This window comes from Lethenteron reissneri, chromosome 41 (genome assembly GCF_015708825.2).
Source record: "Lethenteron reissneri isolate LAM-NWPU_2019-01 chromosome 41, ASM1570882v1, whole genome shotgun sequence".
NCBI classification, from domain to species: domain Eukaryota; kingdom Metazoa; phylum Chordata; class Hyperoartia; order Petromyzontiformes; family Petromyzontidae; genus Lethenteron; species Lethenteron reissneri.
This window is the reverse complement of record NC_083819.1, coordinates 545,240-566,334: the sequence shown is the minus strand read 5'-3', so window position 1 is coordinate 566,334 and position 21,095 is coordinate 545,240. Positions and strand designations below refer to the sequence as shown.

Here is a 21,095-nt window from a genome sequence, read left to right as displayed (position 1 = left end):
TACTGAGGGGTTCGTAAGGGGACATCACCGCGTCCATGATCAAATTTACTTTTACACATGCGGCTGTGGTTATCCATCCCTCAATACACAGCGATATCGTCCTCTCCAGCTGTGCTGCACGCGGTCACTGCATCATCGCGCGCTTTCAATGGGCTTCTGCGGCCGTCTGGAACGCTCTTCCTTCCGATAATAGAAAGCCACTGGGAGCTGTGCACTTTTAAATCTAAGTTGAAAACTTATTCCTTTAGGTTTGCGTTTCGTGTTTAGTTTGTTGTCCTTCCCCCGCACCTCCGATTAGCAAAGTTGGCTACGTACGGTGCGAAAGAAGTTGAACATACATACGTGGCCTGTAATCCAGCACTGTGGGGTACAGCAAGTGGACTAGTCGCCATCTTGTGGACGGTGGATGACTACGACTCTCTCGTGGACGAAGTCATTTGAGTAGAATCAGCCCTGCTGCAGGAATGTGGAATTGCCACACTGCAAACGGTAAAAATCCACTTTTAATGTTTGTTTAGTTTCTACAGTACTCCTCAAATTGCAGCACATGAATGATATTACTTAGCGCGTGTCAAATCTGACACAAACTCCACGCCCTAATTAATACAGAACCCTCACCACATCCGTTAATAAAGCCCTTGTCTCATACAATACGAAACCCTAGTCTCACTCATCATACATAATTCACAACCCTTTGTCAATCCACGGCTGGATGAATGCCTCCTCCCCAGGTGTGTGTGTGTGTGTTAGTCATTGGGTTGTTATAACCATGCTTCCCCAGACTGGTCTGCGTGGGTTGGTGAAGTCGGGGAGGGGGGAGGGGAGGGGGGAGGGGAGGGAGGAGGGGGGGTGAAGATCGGTTCAGATGCCACTCGCCGCGGACGTCAACCATGGCCGGGAGTTGAACTCAGGTGGGCGGGTTCCGTTAAGGACAATTAGCAAACCACTCTGCCACCCCTGCCCCCACCCTTCTCATTCGGGTGCCGCTTTGTGGCTCAGGGATCATGAGACAATGATGACATCCCCAAGATGCTCTGTTCAACACGGCACCGGACTGTCAAAATGAACACAAGCGTCGTTAACTTCTGCTCGATTCACGATCGACTACGGAGGAATGTGAGTGATGTATGCAATTACTCATTAGTTGCAGCCCGAATATAAATGTGCACAGCTACGTGTTGCTAAACGGGAAAGCCACCCCGGTACACAACAACACCAACCGTCGTTCACCACAAAGGGACGGTGACGTCACCACGGCGCTTGTGCCAGGCTAGGTGCACTTTGAGGCCACGTGTCAAAGTGTCGAAGACCCGCCAGGAGAAGGTGACGGAGCAGACCCAGCAGGTGCCCAGCGTTGACTGACCGAGCTGACTCGCAGGCGCACTGACTGTGCCTGCCACTCGCTGTGCCAACCTCGGTGCAGTCCACGCCACGTGTGGCGCTCAGTGGCGCCATGGAGCGTCTTGTGTGCTTACACGTTGTGACCGGTCGAAGATGTGTTTCACTTCATTTAGTCAAAGTAAAACCCATCCCGTAAGAGACAGAGCAGACAGGGCGGCTGCACGCAGAGAAATCAAAACAAAGCAGAGGTACCGGCTATGGCAATGAAGTCTGCAAGCACAAGTTTAAACACAAATAAAACTCACCGCCTTCCGCATTAAAAACTATAAACTATTTGTATTTGGCCAGGTAAGGGCCACTGAGCTGAATAGCGCCTTCTCAGAAGCGACGTGGCCATGGCAAGTGAAAGCTCGACGAAGCGGCTTCTCATCACAAGTGGACACGTATCGCAGCCAAAGACTCTGAATGTTCAATCTCAATGTTCATTCTCAATGTTCAATCTCAATGTTCATTCTCAATGTTCATTCTCAATGTTCATTCTCAATGTTCATTCTCAATGTTGATTATCAACGTGGAGGGGGAAACCGGAGGAGCCGGAGAAAAACTCCCCGCGACCACGGGGGGAGAGAGAGAGAGACGCAGACTCCAAGTATACAGCAGCAGGCGTCAGGGTCGGGATTGAACCCACGACCTCCTGTGTACCAGGCGAGGGAGTTAACATCTCCTAGCCACCGCGGCGCCCTAACAACGCCTTACAACAGAGAAAGGTTAACGTTTCGGCCGACGTACCTTTTCATAGTTCAGAGAGGGCAAAGAGATTGACTTATAGTTGGGGATAACACTTTATTTACCCTGTGTTGTCTTAAAACATTTGCAGAAACGTCACACGAATTTATTTTTAATGAAATTGACAGTTTTTTTCCTAACCAACTAAAAATTATTTTTAGCCCTTTCTCAATCCACTGTTCGATGAAGGCCTCCCAGAACTGTGTCCATCGTGGGGTTGTTTGACCATACTTCACCATACTCGTCAATGTTGGTTGGTGAACGGTGGGGTAGGGGTGGTGGGCCAGGCCCAGTTCACGCCACGGATATTAGCCAAGGCCAGGAATTGAACTTGGGTCGTCAGGTTCACAACGCTGCTAACGACCCATCCAGAACGAGTGACGGCTCACACAGCTTGAAGGTGCCTTGGACATCGTCTATGAAGTGGACTCGTAGAGCGATGCAGTTGACATGATGTGCAATATGCAACTTCACACAAGATAGCGCTCCTGTGCCCCCTTTCTGCTCTGAAGGAGGGATATGTCTCGAATCACTCGCCGAGCCGTTCACTTTTGTATTGTGAGCTCACACGGAGAGGTTGATGGCTCACATGGGCACGCGCGAAGGTTGCCACCTGTCCAGCTTGGACCCTGACATCCTGCGAACTGGCGTCTGTGTTAAGGTGGCAAGGATCGTTTGTGACCGATATCTGCCGGTATAGCGTTCAACTTTATTGCTGTCACAATGAATGCATCGGTTTGGTATCGATGAGAAACGTGTCCAGGTTTGGTCTGCGGATAGATGAACTCACACCGGGGGCGGGGAATCCTTTCCTGACTGTGGACAACATCGGACTTTGAGACACAACACCGTGGAACCACACATCGACACACACAGCTTAGAGCTATTCAATAATAATGTGCAAACGATTCTGGGTGAACTTTACAGGTGAATGAGCGCGCTAACATTAGAGACACGGTGTTAGTAGCAGGTTCAAAACATTGACCCCACCCGCCCGAGTACCCAATTAAGTAAGTATTGTTTGTGAGTAATGTTTGTGAGTAATGTTTGTGAGTATTGTGTGTGAGTATTGTGTGTGAGTATTGTTTGTGAGTATTGTGTGTGAGTATTGTTTGTGAGTAATGTGTGTGAGTATTGTTTGTGAGTATTGTTTGTGAGTAATGTTTGTGAGTATTGTGTGTGAGTATTGTTTGTGAGTAATGTTTGTGAGTATTGTTTGCGGGCTGTTTACAAGTTGTAGGCCTCTTCGCCTGACCGTGGGCCGTGTGGAGTGACACGGCCATGGCCCATCGGGTCCCCACCCGTGAGATGATGAATCTCTGCAGGCCGTCAGCTGCTTAAATAAGAAGTTGCTTCGTGTGCGCTGTCACTATGCACGCGGTGGCGGCACCAGGACTACACAGATTTAGGAAAAGTCGAATGGATCCAAGCAGCTCAAGGGGACCCCTGTGAAAAGAAGTTGCGCCTCGGCCTTCAAGTTCTCCCAGCCGAGACGGCACTCGGCTCCAAGCTGGCACGAGCTGTCTGTCGGCAGGCCGGGGCCACTCACGGACAAGACGCCAGGCTGCAGGTCGACGCGCGTGGCGAGAAAGCGCTCCACCCCATGCCGTCGTCCACACAGGCGGTGGAAAACGCCGCGTGGAAGTCCAGCGAAGCCACCGACAACTTCGGCGTCATCCCTCAAGCCACGTTGGAAGAGTCGGACATGGACGAGCGAGGTGCGGGTGGAGGAGCTGAAGGGATAGTCGTCACCGCCGGCCCGGTGCGTGCGAGCGGGAGGAGTCTGAAGGATGTTCGCCACAGGAAGACGCCGCTTCCTCTCCCCCCCCCCTCTCTCCCCCTCTCTCTCTTGCTCCACGTCTTCTTCTGACGTTGCACCGTCCCTGGGAGTCTTTGTCGAGCCATCGACGAGCCGGAGCACGGCCCATGAGCGAGTCCTCTACGCGGGACTCATCATGTTGTAGACCATGCTGCACAGGGGACACGGGAGGGGGGGGAGGCGGATGTCATCACAGCTGCCTGACGCAGACGAACGGCGCGTGTCTGGATGTTTGGCCACCGCAGAGAAAAGCGAATTTCGTGATTTGCTTCAATCCACCGACTGGCGAGCGAGCTTCTGCCCCAGCGTGTTTAGCTTCTATTGGATCCTCACAATTGATGGAGTCTATTGCGTTCGTATATGTCTGGTAATATTGCGTGATTTTAGTTTATCGATATTATTTTTGGATTCTATTAGTCTATCTGACGTATTTATACCGGGGTCAATGAGTATATCACTGGGTTCCATTCGTCTCCATTAGGTTCTATGTGTCTCTGTGTTCGCGTGTATTAGGTTTGTTTGTTTTCAACTCTATTGGTATTGGTTTGAGTGTAAAAATGTTGGGTCCGTTTAGTCTATTAGTGTTCAATTCCATGATTACATTTCTATTGAATTCTGTTCATACGTTAGCATTGCTTTTGCTACTCCATTAGCATTGAGTTTTTAAGTCTATTCATATAGGGTTGTATTGAGTTGTAGTCTGTGAATGTTGAGTTATATAACTTAACATCTGCGAAAAAGAGCTTTATAGTTCATCAGATTCCTCCAGTATAAATACAGCCACTGACTCGGATATTCGTATGCTTGTTTTGATTTCTTTCAGGACGTTAAGCGTCGTGCCCCATTGGCTGGAGGAGGCTTCTGCTACACCACAGCTGCACCACAGCTGCACTACAGCTGCACCACAGCTGCACCACAGCTGCACCACAGCTGCACAACAGCTGCACCACAGCTGTGCAGCTGCACAGATCCCGCACTCGGCGTGTGGACAGCACTGAGCCCAATCTCCTGAAGGAATCAATTAGTTGCAACAAAATCACCGTCCTGCCATCAATATTTTGCTCCCGATCGTTATCCCCGCCGCGGTAGGGCAGCGATCTCAGACGGCCCCATGCAGTCGGTCCTTAGTTTTGAGGGTGTATCGCTCCGCACCTCCTACTAGCACGGTGGGTTACGTACGGTGCGAAAGAAGAAAACATACATACACACGCTAGCTCCTGTTGGTCTCACCCGCTTCGGAATCTGCTTTGTATTCCGAGTTTTTGAATGTCAATTTTAATATCCATGTATCTCTCTCTCCAGACCCACTGGACGCCTGTGCGCCCCGCTCACTTGTACAGGTAGTAGAAGTAGGAGAGCAGGTAGAAGCCCAGCTTGCACCAGCCCTCTCGGCGGCAGTACGCCAGCACCTCGGCTTGTGTCGCCGTGCCGGGGTCGTGCGTGGCGTCCGCCGCTGATTGCTTGCCCGGGCTCTGCATGAACCTGGGTGTTGTTGTCCACACACAAGACAATTGAGATCCCCCGTGTAGTACTTAACAGACTGTTGGAGCAAGTGCTGTTTGCGATTAGCACCGATGAAAGCCGACACGGCACACGAGATGAAAAAATAAAAATAATAAAATGAAAATAACTCAATTAAATCACGATGTTTCGGAGGCAACACAAGCTTCCGTCATCAGGTCGAAGAGCCACAGAAAAATTATTCACTATTCACTACAGTAATTTTGCTGTGGCTGTTCCACCTGATGACGGAGACTTGTGTTGCCTCCGAAACGTCGAGATTTTTTATTATTTAATTTTTTATTAATTTTAATTTAATTTTTTACCTACGTGACTTTACCGAAAAAACTAAGAGTATGAATCCTTGCAGTCACGAAAGCTTAAAATCTAGAATTAACACCCATACATGCCCACACACACACACCCATACATGCCCACACACACACACACCCATACATGCCCACACACACACCCATACATGCCCACACACACACACACATACATGCCCACACACACACACCCATACATGCCCACACACACACATACATGCCCACACACACACACATACATGCCCACACACACACCCATACATACATGCACGCGCGCACACACACACGCCCACGCGCGGGCACGAAGACTTCACCTCCAGCTGTGATAGCAGAACAAGGGGAGGTTGACAGCAAGGGCCAGCCACTCCAGAGCGCACAGGAACATCACGCAGAAGAGGCAGTGGATGAAGTACTCGGGTAGCGCCAGCTGCTCGGGACGAGAGGGCGGCACGAGGGCGCAGGGCTCAGACAGGCGTCGTGGCGCACGGCAGTGATCCGGAACTTTCTGTTGTTTTCTGCAAGTCGATCTTTCTCAATTGTACCCCATAGTGCTCTTGCAGTCGTGGCACGCAGGATGAATAGATGAACACCGAGACAGGATGAGGATCCCTCCACAACTCTGGCTGTCGCCTGATGAGGTTGGTTATAATTACCGGCTAAAACATCACAGTTCTCGGATTGTTCATGTGGTGGGTTTACTCTCATTGGCACGTTCTGTTCACGTGACACACACGTTCTGTTCACGTGACACACACGTTCTGTTCACGTGACACACCTTACTAATTGGCTGTGTCGGGTGGTGGTGGGTTCACAGACACATTTATATTTACACGATATAACCCAACAAAAACCTCTATTATGTATGATATTGGTCGCGAAAGCCTACTACGACTACGACGTGTTAAACTGAGGATGAAAACTCTACTCCAAGCTCTCAGAGCAGCACATGTCGTCGTGTTGGTAATTGTCCCACGGAGACAAATGTCGTAGAGATCACTTTTCAACCGAACTCTGGCCCGCACAGTAAATGGAAGCAGCAGCGTCCCAACCTCTGCTGCATCAGAGTAATGGGCGTCGCATGGCACTCAAATCAACGTTTAGTTCTCGTAGCTCGAATTGAGCGACATTAAGTGCAGAAGGAAATGTAACATCACGTGTTGTTGTGTGTGTGTGCATTCACCGGTGACCGGGCTGACATCATCAACGCACGCGACCTAAGAACACGATTACATCACTGGCGGATGCCTGGACATCATTAGTGCCAGCTGAGCGATGTGTGTTACGCCTCAGCCGTGCGCTCCCATCCAGTGCTTTGAAGGCAAATCTTGGAGGATCGTATCAATCGATGAAACTCCTGGACCCGCGAGTCTGCAAGGTGGCCAAGTGCGCCATGGGCGCGTCTGTGCAGGAGCGCTCTGCCCCTGTGTGTGTGTGCGCGGCTTTCTCCCAGGGTAGTCGGATTTCCTTCCACTCACAGCAGCAAAAAAACGTCTTGACTATCAAGTGGACAGACGTCTCAATGCAGGGTCGTCACTGAGACTCGATGAGGCTTTCATGGATATTTGCTATAAAAAAACACAACAACAATAACCTGTAGATCGCCCATTGAAGCACTATGCAGGCTCAATCCTGCTGAGCTGCTAAACTCGGATGCGATCAAGCACATTCCGGGCAATGTGCTCATCGCCCTTTGCCAGCTTTAGGTGGTGACCGATTGTTGTGCTGGTCAATGAATTGAGTGGAAAGTTTAAGTTTAAATCGCGCAATAAAAACGGCTGCGTGTGGCTGAGAATTGTGGACGTACTTTGGTACCAAGTAAACATTTACGAGAAAAAAATACCAAGTTTTGTTTTACAATATCTGAATATAAAAGGTCCGTTTTATATTTCAGTCAATCGGCGTACGTGCCTTGTGGACGCAACATTTCCCAGCAACATCAGCGTAAGCGGTGAACTCGGGACGCAACGTCTGTGCTGCGCGATGAACGTGTTGCCAGGCGGCAAGCCAGAGCATCGTGTCGTCGGCAACGTGTTCACGCCACGGCCACGTCGCGTGAGGCTGTGGCCAGGCCGCTGCTGCGCTTCGCAGACGACGGCGGCGGCAGCCTGCGCGGGTCTCACTGCTGACTCAGCGGCAGAATGAGCGGGTCGCAGTCGGAAGGTTGCGAGTTCAAATCCTGGTTGGGGGTTCACTGAGCCCGATCGTCACGCTGGGGCCGATGGAGCGAATGCTACTTTGTGGGGAAGCCCACAGCAATTGACCTGTGATTAGACTCGCCCCTGCCAAGTTTACACCACTGGCTTGGGGCTGGAAACAGGAAAAAGCCCTCATTGGAGCAAGAAATCACTTTGACTTCGACATTGAGTTTCACAATTGGGGACGATATTCCGACGTGGCTCTACCCAATTAGATAATTGGTGAATACGCAACGCAATTCTATATTTGAGCATTGGCAAAGCGGAATTCCAACGAGGCCGTTTATTCATCCCAAAAAATAATTGGGCATCAAATCCCAGCGCAGGGCCCCACTAAAGGGGTATCTTGAGACCCAGTCTTGTTCTCCTGGATACATAAGTTGAATTTAATTCTTTACTTTTCCTTTGCAGAGTCAACTTGCAAACATGCGCTTAAATAAAGACAACAGATGTTCTATTTGAGCTCTCAGTTTTGGGTATTGGAGGTCTCAGATCCGATGTCAAGTTTGGCAGCAACCGTGTCCACCAGCTGGGCACTTTGAGCTGTCGAGCTACTTACTAGTGAAACTCAATAACTTGTAACGCGCTGCACGACAGTCACTAGAGAGAGGACGACTGAGAGGCGCGAGGGGGAACCACAGACAAGTGGGGAGTAGTCGCCGGGCACCAACAAGTGGCCCAAGCTCTGCGGCCTTCGACATAATAAGATGTTTTCTTACAATTAAGTGCAAAGATGAACACGACAATTACACGTGATTAATGTGCGTGTGTGTGAGCAGTTTTAACTGAAGCAAATGCACTTTTCAAATCTGTCTGGATGTGCACATGAAGTTGTTGGTAAATGCACGCCGATTTCGCACATTCTGTCCTCCTACTCCCTCGAGTTGTCGATTGGGCAGATGGCTGTGAGTATCTGCTTGTGTTTACATGCATGTGTGTAGGAGAGCGGTGGCGCAGCAGTTAGGAGCAGTGCACTTCGAAGCCACCGGACCCGAATTCGATTTCCACTCACGGCCAACACCAGGGACGGATATCTGAACCGGTCATGAGTCTCCCCAAGGTCTACTCAGCCTTAAATTAGTACCTGCAGCTGCGGTGTGTCAATATCAGCACTGGGGAGACAAAAGCGGCCACGCGTGGAAGTGGCCACACAGCCTTAATAGATGCTCGCAAACAGCACTTGCTCCAACAGTCGTTGAAGGCTGTTGGAGCATCTATTAAGGCTGTGGTGAGCTTTGGGGAGGGGGTGGAATCTTTGTCTTTGCTTCTCCACTGTGAATCACGCTACACGTGTTTGCCTGGGAATGAGCGCCACAACTTTAGGTGACAACCCAATTTCACGACCGGGAAGAAAAGGGTGTAAACACGGGGCCTTTGCCCCGGCCACTGCCTCCCAGGAGGGCCTCGGCGTAAGACGCACCGTGTCTGCAATATGCCTCTCCGCTCAGAGTGACGCTCCTCTCGTGAGATCGCGTGAGATGCATAGCGGCCAGCCACCTGCCTCGCTCCCTCCCTCGCTCGCTCCAGGAAACACGAGCTCCCAGTTGGATTACATCTTTTTGATTTGCAACAAAACGCTGCTAGGTTTCAAATAACGTGCCGCACGGATGGAAAAAATAAATAATGTATATCGACGCACACCAAATGATGTGTGCGCTAGTGTGCGTGGTGTCGCTAGTGTGCGTGCTCATGTGTGGCGTGGTGTCGCATTTTTAGGGATCTCAAGGTTATGGGGGGGGGGGGGGGGCAAGCTCACGCCTCCATGGTGAGATCTGCCACTGACTCTGTCGCCGCGCCTGATGATGATGATAGTGATCGTTCAAGAGGCAGACCAAGACGCGTGCAAGCCTTGCCCTTGAGGGACTCGGTGCCCAGTTTGCGATTGTCCGACAGTTGGAATTGGTCTGAGCAGCACAGGGTGAGTAATGACAGATGGTGGGCAGCCCAGCATGCATTATCAGCCGGGCCTGGGGCCCATGGTGATTCCACTAAACGGGAGTCCCTGTTTACAATACCAGGCTGTTTGGCAGTGATGCGCCTGCAATCCAGCGAATTTGACAAGGTCACACAGAGACAGGGTTTCTGTGAGGCACCCACCAGCACAACAAGAAGGTACCCACAAGAGGTAGTTCTCTGACTATCTAGATGAGGATATCTTTGGTAATTATATCACTCAGCGAAAGACAATTCAAACGGAGAGACACGAAGAGGAACACAAAGACACAGAGAGCCATACAAAGACACAGAGAGACATGGGCACAGAGTGAGACATAGAGATGAACAGAGAGACAAACAGACGTGTAAAGAGACATACAGATATAGAGTTGGATTAAAGTAAACAACGGAGAGACAGATGGAGAATAATGAAGAGAGACATGGAAAGAGACAGCGACAGAGAGACAAATGGGTAGAGGCACGTAGAGGAAACATACTGACAGAGAGACACACACGGAAGTAGCAGTTTCATTTTCCACAACACACAACCAGATGTCATTATTTATCACTGGATCCTACATTTACAGCGATATGACTCATAGTGAAGGGGCCAATACTAAATTAACATTTTACAAGGTAAAGCCACTGAGCTATCGCCTCTTATTCAGAGGCGATATGGCCACACACGATAGCTCATAGAAGTGGCTCATCGTCATCAACATCATCGTCATCAACATCATCATCATCGTCATCATCGTCATCATCATCATCGTTATCAACATCATCATCATCGTCATCATCGTCATCATCATCGTCATCATCGTCATCATCATCGTCATCATCATCGTCATCGTCATCATCGTCATCATCATCATCATCATCGTCATCATCATCATCGTCATCATCGTCATCATCATCGTCATCATCATCATCATCGTCATCATCGTCATCATCATCGTCATCATCATCATCATCGTCATCATCGTCATCATCATCGTCATCATCATCATCATCATCGTCATCATCATCGTCATCATCATCATCGTCATCATCATCATCACCGTCATTATCGTCATCATCATCGTCGTCATCATCGTCGTCATCATCACACGTGGGAATTTATAGTCGTAGACAAATATTCTCTTCCGCACGTTTCGAAATGTGGAGGGAACGCCCGGAGGATCCTGGAGAATATATCCACGAGACCAGCACGAGAAGAGACCTTGCAAACTTAAAAAGATACACAGCGACGTCTACTGTACACATGTATTTACGAAAGCAGAGGATACCAGTAAATATTCTCACTTTCACGAGTAGAAATAAAACGATGCAATTTTGCGAATGGGCTGCCTGCTGTTCCTGCGATTCCCGTCTCTGATGAGACAGCCAGCCCGTCGCTATTAGCTCCTGCAGGGCGCGTGTCCCCATCACTCATTGCGTGTGCCCGTGTGTGTCTTTGTTGTACGCGTGCGTGTGTGTGTTAGAGGGGAGCGGTGGCGCGGTGGATAGCGCACTACTCTCCGACCACCCGCTCAAGACCAATTCTAACAGTGGCGAATATTTGAACCTCCCCTAGATCAATTCGGCCTAAAATGATCACCTGGGGTGGTGTGTAAACATCGCCACTGGAGAGACAAAGAGGGCCAGGCGTGGTGCTGGCCACCCATCCCCTCGTGTGCTATGCCGGCCTTCATATGTGCTCGCTAACAGCACTTGCCCCAACAGACAGTTAAGGCTATACGGGGGATCTTTGTCCTGTGTGTGCTCGTCGTTGCACTGTGCTCATTGACAGCAGTGTCATCGGTTTACAGAAAACCCAGGACGCCACACACCCAGTGACCCCAGGTTCCATTCCTGGGTGAGTTGCACAGCGCCGGTGATTTTTTTTGTTATCTGACCCTCGGTATTGACTCGGTATTCGAGTTGTAAAACCGAAAACCATTCACAGAATCGATCACCGGTTCAGAGAGTCAGGAGCCGGCAAATGTGTCCTTGTTGAGCGTGATAATGAACTCTGCAATCGGAGCCCGCTAAACTTGAAACTGGCACGGCGGCCCTTGGGTATTTTACCTCTGTTTCTCGATTAAAATATTATATTTGTTGCTGAACATATACTGTATACCTGTGCGGCAAAACCGGTAAGATGTTTATTTCAGCATATATATTTTTCATATGTTTACCGAAAATGAAAAAAAATATTTGAACAACCCTACTCGGTATTGAAAGAAGATATACTGCGTGTATGTTGCTGCAATTAAACAGCAAACAAATGGAAACAAAGGTGGCCGGGCATGCGTGGTGCCAGGCTGCATCAGACTGAGAAGGGGCTCGCTATCTGCACTTTAAATCTACATTGAAAACCCGTTTCTTTAGAACTGCTTTTTGTCTTTAATGTGTTGTCCTTACCCCCGCACCTTCGGTGAGGACGGTTGGCTACGTACGGTGCGAAAGAAGTTCAACGTACTTACATGATCTGATTGTGGGACGGTAGAGAACCCTTCCAGTCCGATTGGCCATCGGGGTACATTTGAAAGGGCCCGAGAAAAATAAATGAAGGGGTCGTTTAAGAAAGCGTGGGGAGCAAACGAATGGGTGGAGGGTCGGGGAGGAGAATTTGTGGAGGGTCGGGGACGTTCCAGAAAGGGGGGAGAATGGGGTGAAGGAGCTTGTCGTCGAAGCGGTTCGGGGGTTCTGAGCGCAGACTTTCCCTGACGTATCACGAACTGCCGCTGAAGACCTAATAGAGTCCAAGTTCAAGACGTACCCGGGCTGTAACTCCTTTAACGCGTGTTACTGTAGCGTGAATTCCAGATAGGGTACATAGGACAAGGTTTTAGTCTACATAAGCTACGTGCGATGGATTTAATCCAATTTGCACGCATTCACAATCAACGTGCTGTTGCAGAAATCATGCGTAGACGACGGCGCATGATGCCTGCGGTGGCTGTTAAAATGAAATAATTGCGATGCAGAGCACAGTTAAAGCTACTCAACTTATGGTAAATAAAAAGTGGCCGTTTTTATTTAAATTCGTTCAGCTTTTTCTTAAACGTTTCATTGCAAACTCTGTGCGAATAAGGTTTGTAATAACAAAAACTGCATTCGCACTCAAACGAGCAGTGGGTAGTGATCACCTACATTTGGCAGCTTTTAACTTGTGGTGGAAATTCCACATTCCTGTGATGGGGATGAGTCATGCGACAACCACCATTGATTTCCTGCCGAGTGATGGCGCATGTGTTTAGAGCCCTCGACTCACAATCGGTTAACCCATCAGAAGGTTGATAAAGTAGATACCACTTTGTGCGATATTAACAGTGGTCACCCTATGGGTGCGACTAGCAACTGCCGTGGGAATATGGAATGTTTACCTGCTGAGCATGATGAGCCCTGCTCAAGAGGTTTTATGTGTGCAGAGAGACACTGCTGCTGGTGCAGCATCACCAAGCGGTGTTCATGCAGTTATTCCTGAGGGATGATGACGGAGATGACGATGCTAACGATGATGATAAATGGATGATGATGATGATGGTGATAATCATTACCTTCGTAATGATGATGAATGGATGATGATGAGGATTAGATGACAATAATAACAACGATTATGATGATGATGATGATGATGTTTAAAGACTAAGATTGGGATGCATCAACCCTCGCCTGGAATTGAACTCAGGTTTGCACAACTCGGGAGCAGAACGCAACACCCTGCAGCCACGCTTATCACGGCATGCCTCTAAATTCCCAGAGCCACGTTTTGAAGAGCAAGCCCCTGCAGGTTTAATCCCAATCTCCCAGCGGTGAAACAAAACAAAAACGCCCTCGATGCATGCAGATGACAAACCCGATCTCGACAACATGCTACCCCGCACATTGGAACTTCACGTGTAACAAATGCCCTCCCTCCCACCCCGTGCTCCCTACACAATCTGCCTCCGGGCCTCAATTCCCCCTGGGAGCACGAACCTCCCAGTTAAATATTCCCAACGACAAAAAGTGCCACCGCTCCTCTCCAACACAAAGGCAAAAATACCCCGTGTAGCCGTTGCACAGTTTAGGGGCAAGTGCTATCAGCGAGCACCTATAAAGGCCGGCACGGCATACGAGGGGGTCAGTGGCCAACACCACGCCTGGCCGTCTTCGCCTCCCCAATGCTAATGTTTACACATTGTTCCTGGAAGTAATTTAAGGTTGAGTTGGCCTAGGGGAGGCCCAGGAGAGGTTCAGGTAATTGTCACTGGTGTTGACCGTGAGTGGGAATCGAACTCGGGTTACCGGGCGCGTAGCACAGGCCGCTAACTGCTACACCACCGCTCCAGCCGGCACGCCACAATTCTCCTCCCAGTCGGGGCGTTTCGACCACTTTTGTCAACACGACACCTGATGACGGACGCTTGTGTGGCGCCCGAAACGTCGTGATGTAATTTATTTTATACCTACTACGTGACTTTACCGAAAGAACCAAAGAGTACGACTGCAACTCTCTGGGGCGTTTTGGGGATGCACCACGCGGTGTTCGCCACGGTGTCCGTGACTCTTTAGTTTCACCTGCTGGCTGGGCAGCTTCTTCTGGTCACTTCTCGCAGAAGCGGCCAATAACGTGGAGCTGAATCGAATTCGATTCTAGGAAGAAGCTCCCGAAACTTGGAGCGAGCATGTGTTCCAGCGTCACACGGCACATCCATGAAGAACGACGCAGCACGGATTCGCCAAAGCCACTCGGATTCCCAGCGCCAATGAGGCGGTGTTTGTTTCCACGTTTACTGCCCGTGGTGGAATTTCTACATTCCCATCATGGCGCGAGTTTATCCATAAGACACTGTTGGCTTCCTCTGGAAAGTGGTCGTCATTTTACCGACCCAGGATGGATAATAGGCTGAGTCAACCCCCGACTACAGGACTTGGAACCCGTCACATTCCGTGACGACGTGAAGCCGCTCGCGCTGCTGCTGGAGCCACCTGCCCGCTCGCTAAGAGACGATCACCGAGTCGGGATTGATCCGGGCGCGTCAGCCCGGAGGCATGAATAATAATAACGATGATAACGATGGCAGGACTAATTAATCTTCAGTGGCAACAACAACAACAAAAGTAAGTGCGCAGCTCATTTATGAACGCTCTCTGCTGTTTGAAAGTTCACCCGTGGCATGTGCAGAGCTCAGAGGTGTCAACTCACGCAGGGACTGTGAGGTGCAGGTGGAGGTGACAGACACACGCGCACACGACCCTCATTAGAGATTGTTACACAACTCCCGTTCATATGCGTGAAGCTAAACACTCACACATTTTGCCGAAATAAGGAGTTTCTGTGGCCTGCGGCTCATAAACTTGCGTGCAATTATTTTTCTTAATGTATGAGCATAGTAATGATAATTGTGTATTTTCTGTAGACATGCAATGTAGGATAATGTATTTTTGAAAATGTCGCAACAGATGACACTGAGATCACTCAACTCGCGTTCACAATGCCACACGAGTTCACGTCTGGGCCAGGGATCAACTCGGATCTTAATTTATTCGGGGGCCAATAGAATTGTGTACATTGTTATCAAACTTCAATAGCGACTCCTCTGCAAAGAGAGTGGTGCAGCGCATCGAGTGTGCAGGCGGTGCAACTGCGTCAGATAGACCCAAGGCGCCAGGCTACGAAGAAGGGAGAGACATTAGACAGGGGCCCGTTTCATTCCTTGCACCAAGATCCTCTAATTCGTTAACCCACCTGACGTACACGACAAGGGCTTGCACAGACTGATTGCACCATGGTAATCGTTGAAGCCTTCGGCCAAATCACGCGGAGTGCGACTGACCTCGAAAGCTCTCGGAATCTAAGCAGGTTTGAGCCTGGATAGCGCTGGGTGGATGGGTGACCACCACGTCGAAGTCGAGCTACTGATGAGACTCAAAATATCAAAACCTAATTGGCTGATGACCAAAAACCCATTTTTTTATATACAGGGTTGGCCAAATGTCAGAACATGGTTATTATATTTGTTTATTGAAATCACATCGGGTTGTTGCATTTATTTTAGCAAATGTTGAAACTGACTTCCATGAACATTAATTAATTCTTTAATCCTCTTTTTAAATTAATGTATCCATCCCAGAAGAATTTCCTCATTAAAACTCTGCACCATAGAGCTCGATGCATTTCCGACCATCACCACATAGCCAGTGAACTGGAGCACGTACACCACGCCCTCAAGATGAATGGATATTCAGACGACACATTCCGTAAAACTATCACCCCAACCGTTGGGAAAGAACCACATGAAGACCCAATCAAACCATCATCTTGCCATACATAGCAGGGGTCACCAAAAATATTTCCAAAAATCATGAGCAAACACAAGATCCAGGTTCGATTTAGCACAGTACATACAATTCGTGATCTGATCCCATCTGTGAAGGATGTGATCCCTGACATGAAATACCCCGGGGTCTACAAACGAAGCTGTGTCTGCGGCAGTAGTTACATTGGGGACACTAAGCGACATGTCTCGGACCGTGTTCTTGAACATAAGGCAGATCTGAAACACGGTAGGACCAATACCTCGGCTGTGGCTGATCATTATTTTAACGCGGTGGGCTCACACGAAATGTATTTGTCCTAGACGAAGGTACTATGCAAACCCACTGGCTATCAGCAAAGATTTGTTCATGAAGCCATCCAGATATATAGACACAGACACAATTTCAACCGAGAAGATGGGTACAAACTGAACAATCATTGGAAGGACGTTATTAACCAGTTTAAGTCATAACTGGCTGTGATGTTTCCATCCTACCTTCGATGTTAGCAGTTATTTTCGACTCTCTGAGTTTACACTAACAGGTTCACACGAACACAGCCGCCGTCGTTCGTGTCCTCGATGTGGCGGCGGCGGCTCTGCGATCCTACATTGACATGCTCATCTCTCACAATGCAATGGCCACCTCCGTGCCCTCGTCATGGAAGTCAATCTGCGATCTTACATTGACATGCAAATGTCCCCTGTAACATCTCTAGTCCCGCCCACTTGGTTTATGACCCTTGGGCTGCACACATTTCAAAACTTTAAAACAGCCTGCTTCAGCAGCTTCCCCCCTCTTTTTTCTCCTGATGACGATTGCTTGTGTTGCGATCGAAACGTCGTGATATTTTCATTATTTTGCATTCAATTTATTTCCATTTTTTCTTATTTTATTGTTATTATTTTTCTATCTACGTGACTTTACCGAAAGACCCAAAGAATAGATATTAATCATAGATTAAATATGAACTTAAAGATTAAACAATTAAGATATGTTAATGCCAGTGTTAAATAAATTAAATAACCCTGTGTCCTGACTTTTGGGCCAAACTGTACAGTTTTTACGTACAGTAGCGTCTACTGATGAGAGCCAGAATATTAAATCCCGACAGGTTGCTGGCAAAATAAATGCTGTGTTATTGTACTATGCAGATTGAGAACGGCCTTATGTTATTGTACTATGCAGATTGAGAACGGCCTTATGTTATTGTACTATGCAGATTGAGAACGGCCTTATGTTATTGTACTATGCAGATTGAGAACGGCCTTATGCTAATACGTGTTTTTATCCATAATTATGTGCAGCGATGCGTGATGCGTTTGCACAATGAACACACCCGTTCACACCTCTATGCAAATTATTGCAATAGGCACAGTTTAACGCAGGGAACGGCTCATCGCGCATAATAATAATAATAATGGGATATGCATCGCGTCACACGTCCCAAAATGTAATTTTGCAATAACATTTATCTGTTTTACTTTTAATGTCAACGAGTTTAGGCGTATCGTTTTGGCTTTAAATGGGCTCGTTTGTACGCGATATCGTCTACTTACTCTACTACTACTCTAAACGGGAGATAAATTAATAAATAACGGTCCTTTGTAAAGTTTATTAAGAATGTCCCAGGTTTCTCAGGCGCACCCACAGTGCAATGCGGTGCAACCCACGACACCTGGCAGCAGTAGAGCAGCATCTCACCACCACCAGCAGCATCTAACCACCACCACCACCATCATCAGCATCTCACCACCAGCAGCATCATCAGCATCTCACCACCACCAGCATCTCACCACCACCAGCATCAGCATCTCACCACCACCAGCAGCAGCATCTCACCACCAGCAGCAGCAGCATCTCACCACCAGCAGCAGCAGCAGCATCTCACCACCAGCAGCAGCATCTCACCACCACCAGCAGCATCTCACCACCACCACCAGCATCTCACCACCACCAGCAGCATCTCACCACCACCAGCAGCATCTCACCACCAGCAGCAGCATCTCACCACCACCACCAGCATCTCACCACCACCAGCAGCATCTCACCACCACCACCAGCATCTCACCACCACCAGCAGCATCTCACCACCACCAGCAGCATCTCACCACCAGCAGCAGCATCTCACCACCACCAGCAGCATCTCACCACCACCACCAGCATCTCACCACCACCAGCATCTCACCACCACCAGCAGCATCTCACCACCACCAGCAGCATCGCACCACCAGCAGCAGCATCTCACCACCACCAGCAGCAGCATCTCACCACCACCAGCAGCATCTCACCACCACCAGCAGCATCTCACCACCACCAGCATCTCACCACCACCACCACCAGCAGCAGTAGCAGCTGCCGTGGTGGTGGTGGTGGCGAGACGTCAGCTCCCTCGCCTGGTGTGCAGAGGAGGCCGTGGGCTCGATCCAGAGCCTGAAGCCTGTGTCTGTTGGGAGTTTCCGTGTCTCTCTCTTTGTGGTCCCGTGGATTTTTCTCCAAGTCTTCCGGGTTTTCCCTCCACGTTCAGAAAACACGCGTTTAGAGTATTTGGCTGCTATACATGTCCACATACGCCAGTTCGTTGAGCTATCATTAGTGGCCAGGTCGCTTATGAAACAGAGCTACATAGCTCCGTGGGTCTAACCTGGTTAATAAAATAAGAATGTTAATAAAGTAGTTAATTGCTGAATGCGCCACACTCTGCAGACGAGAGCCAGTAGCTAGAAACCGAGTCAAGAGCGTTCCTGCCGAGTTATTGTCTCTCTTCGAGAGTGAGCGAATATTGTGTGCGTTGTAAGTTCAAGTTAATATCATTGTTAAACAAATGCTGCTCGCTTATTATTGGTTTGGAGAGCCGATAGGGCGATGCACTAAAACATTTTGCGGAAACACAGAAATCCATTTTCCTTAAACTGTACATGTTATTATCCGACCATGAAGTAAGCCCTCTCTATGTTCTAGAGAAGGGTCATTGCCTGAAACATCTTCTTATTAACACAGTAATGATAAGACTGATGTATAGCGGCACGCATAACTCGAGTGGCTCACGTAAGTGCTGTTCAAGAACGTGGTGAGATGGGTTTCCGTTTGCTGTCACCTTCTTCAGGGATAGCTCTCATTCAGCAGTGGACAGAGCATGAAGACATCTCTCTCGCTCTAGACACATTTATTCGGCTACTAACCCCTATTCCGAGACGATCTTGGCCAGGCAGGAAATGATATTTATATAAATTAGGTTTTGCGCGCGCGCTACAAATTTGATAACGCTCACAGCGGTGGGGATAATTTAATTATGAAATCCTTTAAAAACTCATCTGAGACGGTGAAAGTCGCCTCCTCTGATCGGGTCGCCTAAGACGACGCGAAGCGAAAAACATCGGAGGCGACTTACGAATCGGCCGCGCCTCTCCCCCTCCCCCGCGTCCCCAAACCCGCGCCTGGTCCCGCTTGACGGAATCCATCAACATGTCCGGTGGCTAAATGTGCGTGGGGGGGGGGGGGCACGCTTCCACGTCGGCCACACGAGTGAAGGAGCGACGTGGGTAGTTCTCGGGTGATGTGAACGCACCTCGGCGATTCTCAACCCCTTCTCATCGCCCGCCACGCCGCAGGGAGACGGAGCAGGCGTGAGGCCGATTGTGCACTGCGAGAGGCGACAGTGACTCGGGGAGGGAGGCTTTCGTCCAACAGCGGATAGAGAATGGCCGAGGATGTTCACGACAACGATGCCGACGAGGGTGGCGATGGTTTATGTAACCAGTGCCAGAGGGGTCCCCCTCGACCGCCCACCCCAGCGCGCTCCGGCCGCATGCGCCAGTCGAGGGCATTTCATCCGCAGGGAGGCTGCCGCGGGCACCACGGAGCACAGCACATTGCGCCACACGCCATACACACGGACGTCTCATCCGCGGGCACAAAACCAATATAGCCCCGCCCCTCCCCCCCACCGGCCCCCGCAAGCGACCACGTTGACGCCGAGCAGCGCGGCTCACGGCTCCCTGGCTCGCTCGCTCTGTGTGGGGGCGGCTCGCAGCGGCAGACCGAGGCACAGCGCAGTGGCTCAGGCCGAAGTAGAGTGAACCGAGATGACCCCCGTGTGTTGCTAGTAACAATCACGTGCGCTCATGAGCGTACGTGTGTGTTGTGTGTGTAGTGGCGTGTGTTGTGTGTGTAGTGGTTAGCACGCTGCGCTACAAAGCCGCCCACCCGAGTTCGATTCCCGTACCTGGTGCGGTGTTTCAACATCGCCATTCAGGAGGCAAAGGCGGCCGGTCATGGTGTTGGCCAGCCACCCGCTCGTGTGCCGTGCCGGCCTTAATAGGTGCTCGCCAGAGGTGTGGACTCGAGTCATGTGACTTGGACTCGAGTCAGACTCGAGTCATGAATTTGATGACTTCAGACTCGACTTGGGCTTGCATAACAATGACTTTGTCCCACCTCTGAGGTGTGGACTCGAGTCATGTGACTTGGACTCGAGTCAGACTCGAGTCATGAATTTGATGACTTCAGACTCGACTTGGACTTGCATAACAATGACTTTGTCCCACCTCTGGTGCTCGCTAACAGCACTCACCCCAACAGCCTGTTTAGACTACATGGGTATTTGTGTTTGTGGTGTGCGTATATATATCGTGGGGACCGGTAGTGCAGTGGTTAGAGCACTGTGCTACGAACACACTGACCCGAGTTTGATTTCCGCTCACAGCCAGCAACGCTGATGAACATCTGAACCGGACCTGAGCCTCCCCTAGCTATACTCAGCCATAAATGAGTATTTGGTCCAGTGTGTAAACATCAGCATTGGGGAAACGAAGGTGGCTGCGCATGGGTGTTGGTCACCCACGCGCTCGTTTGCACTGCCACGAACAGCAGTTTCCCCAACAGCTGTTTGGGAGATATGTG

At 49.6% G+C, this 21,095-nt stretch overlaps 1 protein-coding gene across 1 annotated transcript in view; it reads right to left on the bottom strand.

Annotated features, from left to right (window-relative positions):
- Positions 1 to 1,057: 1,057 nt before the first annotated feature.
- LOC133352596 (protein cornichon homolog 3-like) overlaps positions 1,058 to 21,095 on the bottom strand; it is a 37,380-nt gene continuing 17,342 nt past the window's right edge. Inside the window, exons 4-6 of the mRNA XM_061568342.1 lie at positions 6,090 to 6,202; positions 5,279 to 5,428; positions 1,058 to 4,097 (exon numbers count right to left, since the gene is read on the bottom strand). Coding sequence (XP_061424326.1) covers positions 4,067 to 4,097; positions 5,279 to 5,428; positions 6,090 to 6,202 — 294 coding nt within the window. The 3' untranslated portion in view covers positions 1,058 to 4,066. The remainder of the gene's footprint in view (positions 4,098 to 5,278; positions 5,429 to 6,089; positions 6,203 to 21,095) is intronic.